General features: G+C 41.1%; 1 protein-coding gene across 1 annotated transcript in view; it reads right to left on the bottom strand.

Annotated features, from left to right (window-relative positions):
* Nucleotides 1–19,981, bottom strand: part of tmtc2b (transmembrane O-mannosyltransferase targeting cadherins 2b) — a 125,170-nt gene that overhangs the window by 7,845 nt on the left and 97,344 nt on the right. Inside the window, exons 8-11 of the mRNA XM_036126741.1 lie at nt 17,520–17,641; nt 11,364–11,445; nt 8,576–8,690; nt 4,575–4,638 (exon numbers count right to left, since the gene is read on the bottom strand). Coding sequence (XP_035982634.1) covers nt 4,575–4,638; nt 8,576–8,690; nt 11,364–11,445; nt 17,520–17,641 — 383 coding nt within the window. The remainder of the gene's footprint in view (nt 1–4,574; nt 4,639–8,575; nt 8,691–11,363; nt 11,446–17,519; nt 17,642–19,981) is intronic.

The raw sequence follows: 19,981 nt of genomic DNA, 5'->3' as shown, positions 1-19,981 counted from the left end.
TCAATGTGAGCTTCTGAGCTTTCTGTGTCTCTGCTCTGTCTTCTCTAAGCCCCAGTGGGTGGAGGCAGATGAGCGTTCACACTGAGCCTGGTTCTGGTTCTGCTGGAGGTTCTCCTCCCTGTTAAAGGGGAGTTTTCCTCTCCACTGTCGCTTCATGCATGCTCAGTATGAGGGATTGCTGCAAAGCCATCAACAATGCAGACGACTGTCCACTGTGGCTCTACGCTCTTTCAGGAGGAGTGAATGCTGCTTGGAGAGACTTGATGCAACCTGCTGGGTTTCCTTAGAGAGGAAACTTTCTCACCAACCTGGAGGATCTGATGGAGTCTGACTTTGGAAAGAGCCTTGAGATGATATGATGTGGATTGGTGCTATATAAATAAAATTAACTAAATTTAATGTATTGGCTTGTCTGAATATGAGAGGTCGGAGGAAAAGCACAGAACGCTCCTGAAAGATGTTTCAACACCAACTTGATTTACAAGATAGTTGCTGAGTCAAACGAGATGTATTAGGAACACAGAGGGAAAATAACTATGCAAAACCACATCCTGCCATAATTTGACTGTGATAATCTTACTCTAGCTTTAAAACACTCCACTGCATTTGTTCTGCACCCACTTCATAATGTATCTTTTATGATTTATACGCTCGCATTTTCTTTTCTGGGTCCTCAAGATTCTGCAGAAAGTTGTTTTAGAAATTCCTTTATTTCTATTTATCCGCCTCATTTCCTCCTGAACCGTGGCCTCTTTGCCTCGCCGCTATTGCCAGAATAGGCACGGAGGAGAAAAGCAATATCTGGATAACAAATTGGCTGTAAGTGCAAAGCAACCTTGAAGAGAGACTTGACCTTTGTGACTTGAGATAAACATTAGAAGGAAAAATGTTGCAGGTTGCAGACGATGTTATGACGAAGAATTAAACCGGATTAATCTTAAACAGAGACAGCCAAGCGAAGGATTTAAACCTTGAATGAAGGGAGCCGTAGTCTGGCAGAGCCCACATATACAATATGCTTAAAGCAAACATTAGTGCTGCTTACAAGCTGAGTTAATTGGACTGTATCTGCAGTCTGCTTCAGTGGGAAGAGGTGACGCTGTGGTAAAATAACACTCTGGTAACACCTTCCTACACATTTCACAGTGAAGCATACATATTTTTTATCACCAGATAAGGCAAGCTGCCATGAATGTGTTGAAGAGGTTTAGAAAAGCATGAATGTGCAACTCGTTCGGTCCTGATATACCGCAGCATCGCTGGTACAGAGTCAACCCAGCAGCAACTCAAACATCCCAGTATTGACCAAATAATACCATCACTTCATCTCACACTACGCTACGCATAGGCTTCACCCAGCAAGAAATGACGTCCCAAAGCTTGTTTTTTTGTGTTGTCATTCACATTGCTATATAAATGTTGCCTCTATCCGACTACGGAGTGAACGGTTTGTAGTTCCAAACTGATCTGCGGGTGCAAAAGAACAATAACGACGACGCCACGCCCAGCACGCTTTGGTTCAGGAGCAGAAATACACCGCACGTCTTTGCTTCTGTAAACTGTCTGTCCAACGGACGCCGTTTAATGCGTCAGCATGTGCTGAAGAGGAAATTTGATTAAAGAAGGAGTGAAACTGTATTCTGTATTCACCAGAGCCTTGCAGGCCAATTCAGCTCAGTCCCAACATGCCCCATATAATAACGAGGTCTGAAACCTCACTGTCCCTCCACTGGGCAGCACCTTTGCAGCTGGCCTCAATCATACCAACTGCTGTTGAAATGTTGATGCGACAAATCTGAAAAAATAAATAAATCAGATATGAGCCAGATTTGAGAGTTCACCCTTGTGTCGCTTAACCACCCCTCAAAAAATAAAATATATGTGCAAGATTTGCCGACAGTGTGAACAGAGTCATAGTTTCTGACAGATATGGCTAAAAATTTGTTTTCCTCTTTGGAAAGCACTGAAATGTAATACACAGACAGCAGGTTAATCCTTTAATATAAGAAGGTAACTAAACTAAACGAGGTGTTGATGTGAAAAAGTAACCCTCCCCGGTCATGACGCAGCAGAACACAGTGAATTCCACACCACACATCCCAGTATACACACACTATTCACAATATGAGCAAATCAACAGCAACATTCACTTCAAAGCTGTGAAAAAAACCTCCATGTTCTCACATTTAGACCCACATCACAAGCATTTGTCAATACATTAGCAAGCTTGGAAAGATGGAAAACAATCTGCCAGCAGCTTTAGATTGGTCGGCCACCAGATCGTTGTGCTGACTTTAGGGATTTAAAACAACTGAAAATGGAAATGTTGGTATTCATGGGATGCAGCGGGTAATTAATGATCTGGACTTTTGAACAGGGACCATTGTTAAGTTTCTTGTCTTAGCGGAAGAACTCACATGTCTCCAGATGAATGTTTCACAGGCTACCAGGAATCAATCAGCCTGATCGTCCGATCGGCCACATTGGCTGATTTTGAGTCTGCTGAGATAATTTTTGAACAACTGCAGGATCTGGAGGAGCAAATTACCATGCCTGATGCTGTTTCACACAATAAAGCCAGTCGGACAATCTAAAACATTAACTAAACTCTCAGCGCTAACTCACAGCGTCAACCAGTGTGACGCTTGTGAAGCAATAAGGAGGTTATTAGGCTATGAAAAAAAATATAAACCAATATTATCCACTAATATAGTTTTGTATCCCCTAAATATAAAATCTCTCAGTTTGAGTTGATTCAAATTACCCAGGAACAATTATTGGTTGGAATATGCTGCAGAAATATGAACTATCCCTTTAAATTACAGCTGTGTGGAACATAGATGGCAAAATGGGGAAAATGAGATCAAATAAGAGCCAAAAATGGTCTTAGAGTTAGTGCGCATGGCGATCACTAACTATTTGTACTTTGTTCATCTCATAGTGAGGTGAATACTGCCAGCTGTTGGCTCATCAAGACTGGATCAGATTTTACAGGCAGATTCTAGCAGAATGTGGTTTTGGCACGCTCATGATGAAATAAAGAAGTTGTTCTCTAGCAAGATGGCAGCTTTGAAATCTGTAGCAAATTCTGCTCATTTTCAGCTCTGAAAGTCGCTCATTTCATGCTTTAAAGAATCTTAAACCACCACAGACACTTACTTTATATGTGTGAGTTGATAAACTGGACTCTCCTCTTTATTGATGAGGATGTAGTCTCTATTATAAAAAATAAAACGACAAAGAAAATCCCTGATTCTGCTGTTATACAGCTTAATAATCTGTTTTCACTTTTACTTCACCTTAGGTCATCTTAAATGGGACCGAGCCAAGAATAAGCGGTGGCACAACCACATGTTGTTTTGATATGCTTTTTTTTCTTTTTTTTTTGAAGTTTTGAAAGAAAAGTTCCTGAGCAGAAATGTTGCTGAACTCCAGCAGTGACTTTCACAACAGAACCATGTCTGTTTTTAATGCGATGCAGCCTGAAGGTCTGCTGATTCATTATGTTCTTTTGCTCTGATCTGTTGCATAAAGGGGGATTCTCTGGATTCTCTCAGAATATGTTACATCAAAGAGGAAACCTACATGATCTTTGCAGATTCACACTAATAAACATCAGCATTTCATAGTGTGGGGAATCCCTAAAAATCTTTCTTTTTAGAAAGGATCTGCTCATTTTTTTACTGGATTTTTACTGACCTTAACAATGGAACTCATTATTGAGTGTGTTTTTAATGTTTTCTTGTTTTTTAATGTGCAACATTAGATATTTGTCTGTGTTTGACACATTTTGAGAACTTTATTACTATTAAAAAAAAAAAAAAAAAAGATTATAAATAAATAAATAGATGGGATGCTATGATGCACAATCTACAGATATAGAAAAGAGAAAGTTTGCAGAGATATTTTTGCAGCTTTCAGATGAAAACGATTTTTCTCCTTTTCTCTCTGGGTTTAATTTTGATGTTTAAAACCTGAGAGAAATCTGACACTCTGACCCACAAACCGATTCTGAGCTGAACTCTGCGGCTTCTGTGAGGTACTGCTGGTGTTGTTTGACAGCGTTTGTGTGTATTTTCCCAGGGTTTATGTGCACACAAGGCCAAGGCCAAACTATGATCCCTGTAAAACATTGTAAAGATGTATTTGGTCATTAATCCAGAGCTGTCTGTTTCTAATCAGGCCACAGGAACAAACAGGATGACCACATGCTAAACATTCTTCCACCCTCTGCAGACTTAAACAACCTGACCCATCCCTTCAGAGCTCCTAAAGACCGAGCCCATTCATTTTCAAGATGTCACAGTCCCCTGGCTGAGTGTTATTATCATTATTCTTTCCAATCTGCTTATCCTGGCCTCTCCTTTGAACTTGCTGATGGATGTTGCACAAGCAAACCTCTGAGCTCAGGAAAAACCAAACCCTCATTATTCTTAGCGGGACTGACAATGAACGCCGTTGTTAAAGGCCCAGCAGCCAGTAATGATGTTGGAAAGCCGGTCTGACTGTAATTGCAGAGCGTCCATCAAAGTAAACAGTAACGAGGAAGGACGGTGAGTCAAGGTTTTACTCACGTTGGGTCTCAGACTTGCTGCTTGTCCGTAATACTTCTCTGCTGCCTCGTTGAGTTTGGCTTGTCTGAAAAGGGAAAACAGGGAGAGGCGACCGTTACTCATTTTTACTGCTGCTGGCTCTGAATGAGGCCTTGAACCCTGAGAGTTTACCGGTTCCCAGGGGTCAGGGAGGAAATAACACGGAGGAACTGTATGAAGAAGCCTGATCTGATGGGTTAAAGGTTTTTAGTTGGAGAGCATCATTTAGCTGACCTCTGGGGAGCAAAGTGCAAAAAGGACTTTCTGCTCTAATTACGCCTGCAAATCACCCGACTGAAGAGAAATAAAGTGTTCAGGTTTGACGGCAACTTCATATCCGAATCCTTCACATCTTGTTCAATTATGAAGTTTTATTTACTGAATGTTTAAAAACTATGAAATTACAGCTGAATATCAATAAACAATATCAAAATATCCTTTTCCCCCCTCTATATAACTCTCGTTATATAGTAAATGCACCACACATGGCAATATATATTTTAAAACAAACTTTAATGATTCAATGTTACAATGAATGAAAACCTAAAATAATCATTTAAAAATTACATCAGACCAATAAAGAATGTTTTTTATTCAGAAATGTTCCATTATGGGTGACAGATTCAGGGGAAAGATGGTTGACTTAATGGTTACTGAATCTCTCCACAGTGAGGGTAAGTAACAAAAGCTCATTTGCTACCACAACAGTCTGGTTTTCAAGCATGGAAGGTTTAGTGGAAGGAAAAAGTGTGGTTGATCAGGTCTAATCACTTTCGAGCATTTCATGCTTCCCTCTGTTGGCAAACGTCCTGAAGGTAATTTTAAGCTACCTCATCTGAATGATCATTTTAATCTATTGAATATTAAATCTTTATTAAATCCACAGTCCTGGATTAAAATCATATAACTAGTCTTAAACGTACCAGCTATAAATATTGTGCTCCCTCTCTCTCTGTAGGCAAGGCACGGCAAGTTTATTTATTTAGCATTTTTCAGTACCAAGACAATTCAAAGTGCTAAAACATCACAGAGGGAAATATTACACGGGAAAAGACAAACATTGCATTAAAAAAGGAATAAGCAAAGTAAATCCTTGACTAGACTTCTTTCATACATTACAAACATACAGAAAGCATGAAATCACACTACTTATTTCTACAGCATATTGTAATTTTTGATATTTTCTGTACTCTGAATCAGAAATATTCATTGTGTTTTTCTTTTCAGCCAGTTTTGGAGATTTCTGTTTGCATATTTAAAGATATCCAAAAACTAAAGAAAAATCTGATTATTTAGTCATGGGATCATGAGAAATAAATGTCATGATGCAAATAAATAATGAATCTGTGGGAAGATAATCGACAGAATTATTGCTTAAAAACAAAAAAAACCTTCTGCAGTTGAGACATAAATGTTTTATTTTTGTTATTTTGCTTTAAAGTCACCGCTCTAGTCTGTGCTGTTTTATACTCTAACCTGCATTATTAAACATCAGGATTATCTGTATTAATGCTCTATTCGGTCCAACAACTCCTTCAGGATCCACTGCTGCAGGCTTTTCCCTAATGAAAATAATCGTCTAATTGCAAATAATTTACCTTTGACAAAGTCAAGGACAGAGTCGTCATGAGAGGGTGAGGATCTCCCTCAAGTTATCTGGATCCCAGGCAGTGGGCTTCTGGACCCACACTTCTAATTAGGACGTCAAAGTCTGTTAGGGAATCGTTGCCATTTCAGGTCAGAGTCAGAGACCTTAAATTGGTCTCCTTTAAAAAGGATTGGCGTCAAGATCAGAAGGAGATAATAACAGGAAAAACGCCTAAATTCTAATTCCAACTCCTCAGATTGAGTCATTCTGTCTGTTACTGTTTTAAAGTGTCCATGCCTTTTTGCTAAGATCATTGGAAGTCTCCTGAATGTTTAACACCACCCATGGCTGTCCTGCACTGCTTAATACTTGATTAGGGCTCTGCTGAAACCAAGCTGCAGTCAGGTAGAATTTATACAACACCACCCTGGAGATACAAAGAAAAAAAAACACACAAATAACTTCAGCTGACATCCTGCATTCTCTGAATGTGTTGTAGTTGTTTCAAGATGCATGATCAGGAAGTAAAGTGAGCCGCCAGGTCCTGCTGCCAAAGGAAAGTCGTCATTAGCCATAAAAAAAAAACTGCTTAAAAAATAGCAAACAGGTGACACAGACCACCTTCAAAACTTAAGACCAATATGGAGTTTCATAGTGAAAACCATCAACGCTGCGTTTGCAGAGGAGTCAACAAGAGCCTGTTTTCCTTTGTGGGGACTTTCAGCAGCCACCCAGGATTTTTAAAGCCCTTTGTGCATTTTGATACAACTTTAATCCAACACACCTCTGGTCCAGGAGGGGGTAATTTAGATTTCCTGGGTCCAGACTTTCCCTGATAAAAAAAAAGTCTGGGGATAAAACGTTCAGATTGCTCCGGCATTGTTGAGGCGCTAGTAGACGCGGATTGTTCAAATAGAAGCGTAATTCAGGAAAAAAAGGGCAAAATCTGTGATTAAAGTTTGATATATTACACTTTCTGTAGCTCAACTTTAGGTTCCAATGTAGCTGATTAAGCTCAACTTTCTGCAAAAGGCCAAGTCAAAATGTCACTGGCTAGTTCAGGAAGAAAAAAAAAAAGAGGCTTCTGGTTCGGTGTCCTGGCCACGGTGTCCTTAGACCACTTTGATTAGATTAATATTGTGCACCTCATGCAAGACCCAGGATTTATAGGGACTGGAGGCTTTTCGCTGAGAAGAATGGTTTTACCATCTGAGAAAAAAGTGCCTCGTCCACAACTTTCACAGCAGAAGATGGGATCAGCTGCAAAACATGGGATACATGGAAGTTAGAGGACAAGAGGGTACTTAGACTTTTGATCCTTTGCTTTGGGTGGTCGATTTTTATTCTGAATTAAAACAACACAATTGCTCTGTAAACTTTATCTTTAATCAACCTCAAACAACGAGTGTAAGAAAGGTTTGGTTTATCAGCTAAAATCTTCGAAAAATGACAAAAACATTAAAAGCTTAACAATAAACCACCGGCCAACTTCTACATTCACATTTTCAACACGCACTAAAGCCTGAAAACCTCGCTGTTCAGAGGAGGCAAAGGGGGTTATTATTTCACAACCCACATGGCCAAAACCCAAAAACCCAAGAGAGCAATAAACGACATGAACAGATTGGTGAGCTTCTGGTTCGCCTTGTAATTTCTCCCCTTCTCCTGCGCAGATTCACTCCTGTCCCCGTCTACTAAAGGTCTTTCCATGCATCTGTCCAAGACAAACACATAAAGAGCGTAAGCTGCAGAGGAGCAGGACCCCATGCCAGGCAGGCAGAGATGAGTTCAACCCAAGCATCGCTGGAAAAACTCATAAGCTGCCAGGGGTCTGGCCCCTGGAAGTAGGTCTCTGTGCTGAAATCTGTTAGTCTGCAGAGCCTGCAGGATCAGAGAGACGATGCAGGAAAAGCTTTAACAACAGTCTCTCTGCTGACTTAAGTCTTATTCAGTCCGTGCGGCAGCATTCATAAAACCCGCATATATTTAGACTTTTCCAATCATCCCTCATGTTCCAAGCTTTTCTGCTCAGGCTCATCACGCAAGCAGGCGTTCAAAGTGAGACAGCGATCCGCCGGCATGTGAAGTCTGAACAGCGAACGTCTCTGGCTGCGATGAGTTAGAGCGTCAGTCCTAGATTCTACCGCTGCTCAGAGAGAAAGGGATTACAGAGTCCAGCCAAGAAAATCACGCAGGCTGAGGGATGGAGTAAGCCCACGGATCAGCCGTGCAGACAGTAGATCTCTCTCTCTCTCCAGCAGACACTCCTTTCAGCCGAGCCAAGGAAAACCACTCATCTACAGAGAATGAAGTGCCGCGCAGCATCTGTGTGCATGCACTCAGGCCGGGGAAATGGAAAATAAGGAGGGAGAAAGGTCTGTACTGAAGCACTTACCTGAGCATGTGAGCAGCACTGAAGACCACATCAAACTCGCCACCGTCGAGGCGCGCGGCGGTCTTTGCCATCTCCGCTGCTTCCAGCAGCCGCGACTCTTCCAGTAAGAACTGACCTGCCGGGCAGGAGAGCACAGCAGCGCTGGTGAAACACGAACAGATCCTCTGCAGGGCCACAGAGGGCCACACGGTGAAACGGTGTTTACGTTGGCCCCGGGAACAATATGCTGAAACACCCGCATCCCTCTGTGGTCATTTCTCAGAGCCGTTCGCTCAGATTAGCCGACCTTGAGAGATCAAAGTCTGTTTGGTGGAAACAGGACCTGGAGGAGGTTTGTGCTTTTATGGGTGTGCCTCACTTACAGTAAACCTCTGTGGATGAGGCGAATCAGATGGGATTCTGGAGGCCCAGCAAGGTCATGAATTTAGGATTCATGGCATGTTAAGGTCCAAAATAAAGAGGAATTATCCCCGCGTTGACTCTTGTTGGACCCACCAAAGAACCACCCACTGAATTTAAGCAGATTGTCTTCAATACATGGAAGAGACTAAAGCCAGTGGAGGAAGTCTGATGATCGACAGACTTTAAGAGAGTTTTTCAACCACTTCCGGCTGTGAGACTGTAGCTTAGGGGGCTTTTGATAAGCCTTGTGACGCTGTTCTTATCTTAAAGTCTTAAGGTTTTTATGTCTAACAAAAAAAAAACCTTTCTTGCAGCGCAAACTTTTCAAAAAAAGTTACATATTCGACCCAAAATGTTTCCTTCTTAGAAGGGAGGACATGGCAGAAAACACAGAACCACTGGTGTACAGTAACTTTTTAATTTGACCAAAGTATTTCCTCTGACTGTAAGTAATGTTGATGCTTTGAGGCGTCCCGGTCGGACTCCTGATTTAAATCGGATAGAGAATTCATGACGGGAGCTACAGATTAGGGAGATGGCACCGAGGCCTTCCAGCCTCAAAGAGTTTGAGTTGTCAAAAATACCAGCGGAAAAATGTAAGAAGCTAGTCAGCCATTACAGGAATGTTTGCAATACTGTAATGCAAATAAATATCCCATTCATTATTAAGACTTTTTTCAGGAGCATAAATAATTATCATCTTAACTGCATATGAAACATATGGGTCATCCCATAAACCCTGTAAAATGTTGCGTCAGCCACTTCAAGCCTTCAACGCTCACAGCTGTCTTCATCGGTGCAGAAAGAGCCCCTGCATGACCTCCTGTCATGCCCTCCTATCGATAATTTAAACTGAGCCGATATAAATAACAAAGTTTTATATTAATGTTTTTGTTGTTTTTTTATATGTTCCTTATATTTATATGTCGGTGCATCCCTGAATATATTTTATAAGTATCGTCTAACATTAGTCGTGTTCCCATCAGCGGTTTTTATGCACATTTTGTAATGATGCATTAGAAAACGTTGATCAAAATATAAAAATCTGAAATGACATCCTGAGTTTTGTTAAAAAACAAAAGTCTTTATGCTCGTTTCAGGTGGTTTTTGGCTTTTCTGAAACATGAGATGGAAAGACATTTGATGAATAATTTCAGACGTAGCTAAAATTGACCTTCTACGACTGATCAGCTTTTTCAGCGGTCAGCGTCTTCCCGGATATTTCCCATAATGCACACAGAAGTGAATTTCTTTCTCGACGTCTCTGGGCAGCAGGAACATCGCCAACTCTAGCTGACATGACAGAAGTACAACTTGCCCGATAGCAACACGTTCCTGAAAACCTCTCTCCGTTTTCAGATGTGTGCTCCTTCCTAGCTTGCATGTGTAACGTCAACTTCTGAGGAAACTATGCTTTGCGTTGTTTGTTTAATTTTGGTTTGTTTGCTCCAAACCAATGGAAGGAAGAACGGCTAATTTGCATTTTCTTTTTTTTGTTGCAACATTTTAAAGGTTTTCTCAAAATTTGCATGATGGAAACAAGGATAATGATTCCCTCATTTTATTCTGACAGGTTTGAACGTATCATCCTCAAACCTTTTGAGTATATTCCTTGGCTACTTTGAGTTTGAACTGTCACAAATACAATGTTTACCAGCACACTGCTGGACTGCAGACTGCTCTTATTCCCACAATGAGGCCAGACGTTTAAAAATCCAAACATCTCCAATTAGTCTGCGTAATAAAGTTTTGAAAGCTAACTAAAGCATTGAAAAAGGAATAAAAAATTAATAACACAGGATAATAAAACATGATTTTCAATAATGCGTTATGCTAAGCTAAACATAAAACCCTCCTGATCCTGATCTGAATAAGGAAAAAGCCTGAGAAAAAAAGTCTCATTTGATCAGATTAAAACATCTTTATTCACATAATTTTCTTCCATTTTGGAATAAAAGTATCCAATCAACATCTTTAAGCCATATAAAGCAATGAATATATTTAAAGTGATAGTGTTTTTAATTAAAACTAAACACTACTAAGAGAGTATTAAGATTTCAGAGGTGTTGCTGTCCTTCAGGGGGATGGGCAGACAAGAGAGATGCTGGAACCGTCACGTTCCCCGCTTGCATCAAACTGAAGCTAACAATGACAGGAAATCTTTCTCTCTTCTCATAAAAACTCTCCTAACGGCATACAGAGAGAGACCATTGATGCTTCTAGGAAGACGTGACACAAGGGTCAACAAACAGGCGTCCAAAATGTGTAAATTCCTGCCGTCGTGCATAAATGTGGCGCAAGCATCCCTTTAACTGCCAAGCCAAATAACCGAGACGTGAGAATACAGCCGGGATGTGTCAATTTGAAAGAAAAACACAAATCTCACCATAATGCATGTAACAGTTGCCCTTTGTGGGATCCAGCTGGATGGCCTTCAGGAAGTACCTCTCAGCTTCTGTTTTCTGCCCCTGAGAGAGAAGGATTAAAAACAGCGCCATTACTTCTTCAACCACTTCTGAAAGCTGCTCATTAGAAAAACACCAAGCTCCGCTCTACAGCCAAAATTCCTCCGCACAAACCTGATGTGCCTCCCTCCACCACAGACCTACTTTAACAATAAATCCTAATAAGCAGACATGAGAAATGGGAACCACCACTGTTATTTCCTCGTGCTCATGTGTCGTCTGTCAAAAGTGCTCAGTGTCGTGCTCGGCAGAGCCAATCAGATGGGTCGAAGGCTCGTTCATTACGCACTTTAATCTGTGCAAAAAAACTAAAAACACTTCCAGAGCAGAAGCCAAAGGCCCACGTGTGTGGCCTGACTGCTATGAAAGCAGACAGCGAGGTGTTGCAGGAAGAGCCCGGTGAAGCTGGAGAGAGGCTCCTGTGTCTGCAGGGTTAGGAGACTCACATATTTATAAGGATCACACAAACTGACGGAGGGTTTATTCAACGGCACGGCTGCTCCAGCCTTTAGAGAGACGAACGGATCAATGCTGGAAGCTGGAGGATTGGCCCAGAGTCCCTTTACTCCCTGCAGACCGGGACAATGAACCAATCACGGCTCAAAGCGCCCGGAGCGGTCGGCCAATGGGAGCGCCGGCTGGGAGCGACATGTTCACGCTGTCAGTCGGACGCCTTCCTATCAGCGACTAACGGTGTGCATCAACAAAAGCCCCGGCATCCACACTGCCAGATTATTCTACACTTTAATGTGATGCTTGTTTTTAGATTAAAACTACAGAAACTAGTTAGAAAACTTGAATCTCTGGACATTTTTTGTGCTGAATTTTATGTCAAGGCCGTGCATTTTGGATCCGTTTTAGGTTTCCATTGTTTATTAAGTTTTTTTAATCTTTGTCCCTCCAACAAAACTTAATTCTGAAAGTTTTTTTGATTTCTATTTCCAATTTGAAACACTTTGAATATCAATGAGTGTTTCCACTGAGACACGAAAACAATGTTTTGCAGAAGAAGAGTCAGTGCTGCTGTCAATGTTCGCCCAGGCTTGGAAAATGACGACCTAAATAATTCCAACTTATTTGGGAAGGGAAAAAATAATCAACCTTTTTTCATTCAAAAACTAAAATGAGAGTTATTGTGATATTAGAAAATTTCTTTAAAAAAAGAGGGGGCTCTTAAATAGTTACATAAGATGAAGCACACAACAGATTGGGAGATTTTACACAAAAGATAATCATATAAACTCTGTGAACTATTACAAAATAATTCAACAATACTAAATAATATCCAGTAGATTTAATCAAAAGAAAGGGTTCCACTCCCTAATGACCACGTAAAACCTGACTTGACTGGATTTCTAGCCAGTAAGGCTTCAGGAAAGCTTTTCTACTGGAAATGTTGAGAATCTGAAAAACCAGCAGATGTTTATAATGTTTATAGAGGAGGTGCTGAGCTGCTGGTGCAAATCAAAGTTCACGTCTGTGCATTCTTCACCCTGCCGGTCCCAGATGGAGGGACGGATCCATATGAGGGCCAGTTGGGTTCATAATAACAGACTTACATCTGTTTGACAGAGCAAAGTTTTCACAAACGAGTTGCAGTTGGAAGTCACAAGTAGCTGATTTGTCATAACTTGTCATTATTTGTTTTAAAACTGCTGTTAGATGTCTTTTTTTTTAGCCTCAACACAGTTTGATCCTTTAAATTTGCCATTGAACATTTAGTTATTTATGACCAAAGTCAGCCAGCCTGAGAGCTTCTATAATGACTTCAACAACGCAGCGTTTTAATACTTTATCTTAATGTTTATCGGGTTAATGATTCCAGGGAGGAGGACATGCACAGGTGGATGGGAAAATACAGAAAGACACCATAGCAGGTCCTTCCCCATATGTTTGGTCAAAAGTTATGGACAAAAGACCAAAAATTAAAACTTATTAGCATGAAATAAATTATTTATAAGGGCTGTGATCATGTCTGCATTGTGGGAAGTTTTCACCTGTATGAAAACAGCTACATGTAACATAAATAATCACACCAAAAAAAAGGTAAAAAACAAAGCAACTGGACTTGTTTTCCGTAGTTGAAGACATTTCGCTTCCTCTCCAGGAAGCTTTCTCAATTCAAAAAGTCTGAAGTAATGTGGAGTAACAAGCTTTATACCATTGCCCAACAAAGGCCTTGCAATTTGCAATGGTATAAGGCTTGGTACTCCACATTACTCCAGACTTTTTGAATTGAGAAAGCTTCCGGGAGAGGAAGCGAAACGTCTTCAACTACGGAAAACAAGTCCAGTTGCTTTGTTTTTTACATTTTTTTCGGAATGACCATGACCTGGATGACTGAGAATCTTCACCAGCATATAAATAATCACATCATTCACCAAAATAAATAGATGATTAGCTGCAGTTAGACTATCCAGTAACTATTAGGGTTAGAGATGGTCCAGTTTTCTGGATCAGCGAGGTTTCAAAACATTCATTTAAAAAAAACATTTCAAAACCAGCGTCAATGATTCTATGCAGACCAGACCGCAGAGAGCATCCCGCTGTAACCTGCAGGGGGTGGGGGCGGTGGCACTGAGCTATATTATACACTGGAGTGCTAATCACCGTCTGTTTGAACGAGTCACTTTGAAGCCACCAGCCGCCATATTGGTACTCCCCATTTCCCCCCAGTAACTAGGGAATATGTGCGCTACAGCATCGAATAACGAGGATTTTCTCATGTTCAGGGGGGGCTTAAGACTTTTAAAATGTCAAATGCCATATACATTTATGTTATGTTCTAAAAATATCAAGTACTGAGAAAGTCATGTGCTGAAATATTTTGCATTTTATTCATTTAAATATATATGTTTAACATTTATAAATATATAAATAACAATATACAAAAACATATATTTACATATGTGTATACATATATATATACATATATACATATACACATACTTATATATACATATATATATCTAATATGAATAACATGTAAAATATTTCAGCACCTAATTTCCTAGTAGTTGATAGTGTTAGTACATCCACTGACTGTAGAATTACCTGTGAAACGTTTTCACACAGCCAGAAAACTGCTTGTTGTTTCAACCAAATCCTGTGGGATTCTGTGAGAGTAGGGAGTAGCAAGATGGCGGCAGTGACTTCAGTTTTTCGGCAAAATCAGCACTGCAGTGTATTATATAGCTCAGGGGGCGGTGGTTGGGTCCTAAACTGCTTTCTAAGCCCCCAGACAAGGCGTGCTCTGATACCAACCACACCCGCGTGCGTTTAACTGTGGAACGCCTCATACAAAACAAGAAAATGGATCCATTAGAAACTGGATGAATTAGGTGACTTTAAAGCAGGCTGCTCCACAGTTCATTTTGTTCACCCCTCCCTACTTATAAAAATCAAAAAGCACAATAAAGCCATGAGGGGTTCTATAAAGGAATGAGAAAACAGACCGCATGGTGCCCGCTCGTCGTTCCACGCAGCTCACCGTATTCATTCTTCCTCCTGCAGGATCCACGCTGAGCTCAGAGTGGATCCCTCACCGTTTATCGCCTGATAATATCAGACCAACTGCAGACGTCACTCTGACTCTGACGCAGATGTACAAATGAAGGAAGCCTGCTTCACATTAGCCCAGGAAGATGCCTGAATCCAATATTGCGAGCATCCTGGGAGCCCCCCCCCCCCCCCCCCCCCTACCCCTGCGGTGTGGTGAGGTCGGTGCAGAAGGTCAGCAAAACTGGTCGTTGTGATTAACTTCTTCTTCCCTCTGGATTTCCTCCACGCATCACAGAGACTCTTTCCTCTGCATGTCAGCGACCCTGCTCAGCTCCGCCATCCGCACCTCACCCCTCTCTGACCCTGCGGCCTTCCTGCAGCTTGTGGGGATGTGAACCTGAAACCCCCGGCAGCATGTGAAGTGTCTTCATCATTAACAGTCGCTCCACGGGGAGGACAGAGGGCAGGTCAACTTCCTGCACTGCTTGTGATCATGTTTAAACGCTGCTGACATGAGGGGCAACAGCTACAAGTGGACATGCAGAAGCGTGTCGGGCAGAAATGGGGACGAGTCTCCAGGTTCAACCAGAAAGCAATCTTTCTTTGAAATGACCCTCGCTGGTACCGGTTCTAACGTTTCCTCCTTGGACGATTTTTAAACTCAGGATCTCGAGGATTAAAAGCTCATCTAGACGATTTCTCTATGCAGGTCTGAGCTCTGTTTTCACCCCAAAAGCAAAAACAGGTCTTTAAAAATTAGCTTTTTCTTCACAGCTCAAGAGCTTTACTTCTTTTTACACTGCAAAAACGGAACTAAAAGTGAGGAAAATCTTCTTGAAATGAGTCTATTTGGCCGTGATTTGAGCAGGTAAATGAGATGCTTTTTGCACTTAAAATAGGAGCGACTCATCCCTATCATCTTATTTCAAGTGGAGGATATCTAATTATCTTATTTTAGGAGTAACATACTCATGTCTTTTGCAGAGCATCTCATTTACTTGCTCAAATCATGGACAAATACATTATTTTAAGAAAACTTTACATACTTTTAGTTTTGTTTTTGCAGTGCAATGAAAAGGCACCCATGTTTTATTTTACTTTTTTAACGAGAGTAACTTTTATCTCATATGTTTGTTCAAATGATAATGTGAAAAAAAAAAATCTATCCAGCCTGCTGCCGAAGGCTCAGATTAATTTAGCCATGCAATAATTTAACACCATTTATCTAAAGAACGAACAAGGTTTATAATGAACTGCAAAAATTTTTCATTAACTAATTAAAACAAGCAAAAGTTAAAGAAATTTGTTGGGATTTCTCTGCTAAAAGGTGAAGCTTGGAAAAGGATGCATAATAAAACCTGCAGCATTTTACCAAGACTTTAAACCAAACTGTTTCCTGGCCATGTTGAGAAACTGCTGGCATAAAAAGAACCCGCGAAAACCTAATCCCACCGTTTGTGGCTTCGCACCTTAGTTTCTGTGTGGATTTTTCAGCCGACCTCACAGCACCAAAAATACGGATCCTCCGCACTGCTGCCAGGTGAACTGGGTTACAAACAGATTTCTTTAATGCACAATGTGTGGTTTGACCGCTGCAGCAAGAAGGCTGGGAAATAAGAAAGGAGCATCAACATTTACTTTTGGTTTAATAATGAAAACATTTATCTTTACACAAAATCCCAAAGGTTGTTGAACCTAAGATGGCCAGCAGGTTCTGATTTTTATTTGTGAATCACGTCTAAGAACTCCTGCCGTTCTGAATCTGTAAAAGCATCAAAAAGCAGCTTTGATCCACTTTTAATGAGTTTCTTTTTATCAAATAAAGATTAGGACGTGTACGTCGGCCCTTCTTATTTTGTGCTGCATTCAAAACTACCACCTCCATCAAACTACCTGCAGCACAAGAAAATCAGTGCTGGCATGAAAAGCCTTATCTGACAATGTCTAGGGAACAGCATAGAAGTGAAAGAAACTTTTTTTCAGGTGGGAAAGTTAGGGTTCAGGTAGAGTTTTCTTTTAACAATTTAAAATGTATACATTTAGGCTCAGACAGTGAGAGAGAACTAAAAGTTGAATATGTGGAAACTTTCTCTGCTGTTATTCCTGCTCATTTGGATGCAGAAAGAAGCCGAGCAGCTGCTTTTTAGTATTTCAGCCTTCTGTCTGCTCATAGATGCAAGATGCATGAGATTGCTCTAAATCAGGATTTTTATGCCGAGCTGATCAGGGGTGCCCCGGTCCAGTCCTCCAGATCTGCTACCCTGAAACATTTAGATGAATCCCTTCAGGCCACAATCAAATGTCTGAATCCCTTCATTAACAGTCATTTAGCGCTGCAGAGGCCTAATGCCAGACACATTTTATCCAGGGGTGTTGGAGAAAAGATGTAAAAGTTGCAGGATAGCAGCTCTGGAGGACATAACCTCGATTATACCAGCATGATTGAACTTCTTCACAAAAAGCCAAACTAGATATTGTGCAACTGCGAAAGAAGACCTAATGGTGTTAAGTGCACTGAAACTATAGATTCAGTGCATTTATTTTATTTAAGTGCAAAATGCTTAAAGTAGTCTTACTGTCATAGCCAGGAGTTTGCCATAGGTGAGGTGTGCAGGAATGTGGTCCGGCTTGGCTCTCAGAGACTCCCTGTACCAGTGTTCAGCTTCTGGCAGCTTGTTCAGCCGCATGTAGGCTTCTCCTGTGGGAGCAAAGACCGGATCAGATCAGGACGGCCAGAGTCAGGTGACACCAAACAGCTTTCTGTTGTTCTTCTCAGGACATTCCTCACGCTAAAAGGGAGCTTCCTTCTAGGAAAAGACTGATTTAGGCATTTCAGGTTTCACTGACAAACAGAAGCCACAGATTATTGTCTAAACACACAAACATACATACAATCCTCGCCACTTTACATAGGAGTCTGGATACTTTGTTGGACACATGGTTTATTGCCCTCAGTCATGAGACCTGATTGGATATCTCTCCACAGACAGAATCAACTGCCTGCAAGCGCCGGAGGCCACAACATTTGGCTTCTTCATCTCAGCTTTCTGTTGGTTTAATTATTGACGACATTTAAACATCTGCAGAACTGCGGCATCCATTACAGCCACTCGATCTGAGTAAAACTTTATCGGTTCTCTACCAGCTTGGTGCATCTAGAAACAGGAAGATTTGCCCCGCCTGGAAGCGGATTGGATGTCGACGGCCCTTTGGTTCTGTAATCCCACCTTCATGCTTTGAAAGCACACATACAAAAGCAACGGGTCCATAGAGGCGGGTCATGGTAAACACAGAACCATGATCTGAAAGATGCTGATGTTCAACATCTCCCAAAACATTTTGGCAATGTCTTTAATTCCTAGTTTTTAAATAATGGATGATTTCATATAAATTAGCTCAGCCTTTTGCATCTGGTTGAAAATCTATTATTTTTGTAACATTATCATGAATGCGGTTGCCAAGAAACTGAGATCCATATTAGATGAATGTTTTTTTTTTTTTTTTAGAAACCACCCTGTTTCCATTCTGTCATTCCTTTTCCATATTCCCACATTCACTATGCAAGTCTTGAAACTCAAAACTGAGTCTTTAACCTCGTTTTAAATTCAATAAGGGAGCGCTGCGGTTATTCCAATGAATAATTATTGCTTTAACTTGAATCTAATACCAGCGTCTCTACAGTGAAGCTTATCTGGATTTTGTTATTTGCAACTAATTCAAGGTTTTTATCTGTGACCTCTTGTTTTACTGACGGGTCTCAGGCAGCCAACCTTGTCTGACTCGGCTCCCTGGCAGCGGTTCTGTGCGTGAGATAAGCACAAATACTAACATGCAATTAGAGGTGACACCGAGTCCAAGGAGCTGAAAACCCGTTTCACAGCAAGCCGCATTCCTGAGCCCACCAGAGAGCGTTGGCGCGAGACCAGCAGGGCGCAGATTACCACCCAGGTCTGCCTCTGATGAAAGCTGCTGCTCGTTGGCTCGTCGGAGCAAAGCGAGCGAAACTGGAAACAGATATGAGCGCGAGAGCCAAATGGGCAAATGGGTCCGGTGAGGAATCACCGCTAAGCAGCAGAAATCACAGATCTCTGGCCCGGTGCCTCCGTTTGAAACGCCGTGTCACCCCTTAATGGTGCCGGGAGCTTTAATCAACATTTTGACATGATCTCAAAAGCTGTGCCACGTTGCATTCTGCCAGCACACAAACAGGCCCGGGGCACGAAACGTCCCTCCCTCCCACGTTTCTACCGTCTCTGTCTGAGCGTCAATACTAAAAGGCAAACGTTTCAGAGGAAGACGTGGGAAAGTTCCAAGAAAAAAGCTAAATATTGAAACGAAGAGCGCAGGTACATGGAGTCAGAGAGCAGCGGTGGTCCAACACGCTGAGCTGCTCCTGAAACGCAGATCCAATCTGTTCAACCTGCTAACAACAATCTAATCACCAGCCGATTTCTATGGCAGAGAACAAACTTTGTTCTCCGTGAGGAAAGAACAAAACATTTGATCAGTAACTGTGTGGGGGGTTGGATTGTTGCACGTATGCCTGCAAGGAAGCCAGATTAAGGCATAAAGGGGGGGGGGGTACAAACACAGAGGGTGTGAAATGAGTTACTCATGTCCTGAGAAAAAAAAGAAAAGGAGACGCAGAAATGAGTAAAAACTAGGGCTGAACAATTTTGGAAAATAATCTAATTGCGTTTTTTTTTCTTAATATTGCGATTTAATGCAATTTTTTTTCCAATTTAATTTATCATGTCTTTTTAAACATATACTAGACAACAAATCATTTTGTTTCCTCGCTGTGCAGATTAGTTGCTAAAAGACCCACAGCATCTAAACTCAGAGCAGAAATGATTGCGTTCTGCCTACAATATATTTCAACCAAAATTGCAATTTTGGCTTTTGTCTGCATTAAACACAAGCAACAAAAATGGCCTCTAAATAAAGATGTTTGTAAACAAGGACTATTTAAAACAAGAACTTTTAATGTTTCTATTAATCAGAATATTATTCAAGAGAACAGCTTTTAATTGATTTG

Source organism: Fundulus heteroclitus, chromosome 2, assembly GCF_011125445.2.
Source record: "Fundulus heteroclitus isolate FHET01 chromosome 2, MU-UCD_Fhet_4.1, whole genome shotgun sequence".
Lineage (NCBI taxonomy): Eukaryota > Metazoa > Chordata > Actinopteri > Cyprinodontiformes > Fundulidae > Fundulus > Fundulus heteroclitus.
This window is presented reverse-complemented; position numbering and strand designations above follow the sequence as displayed.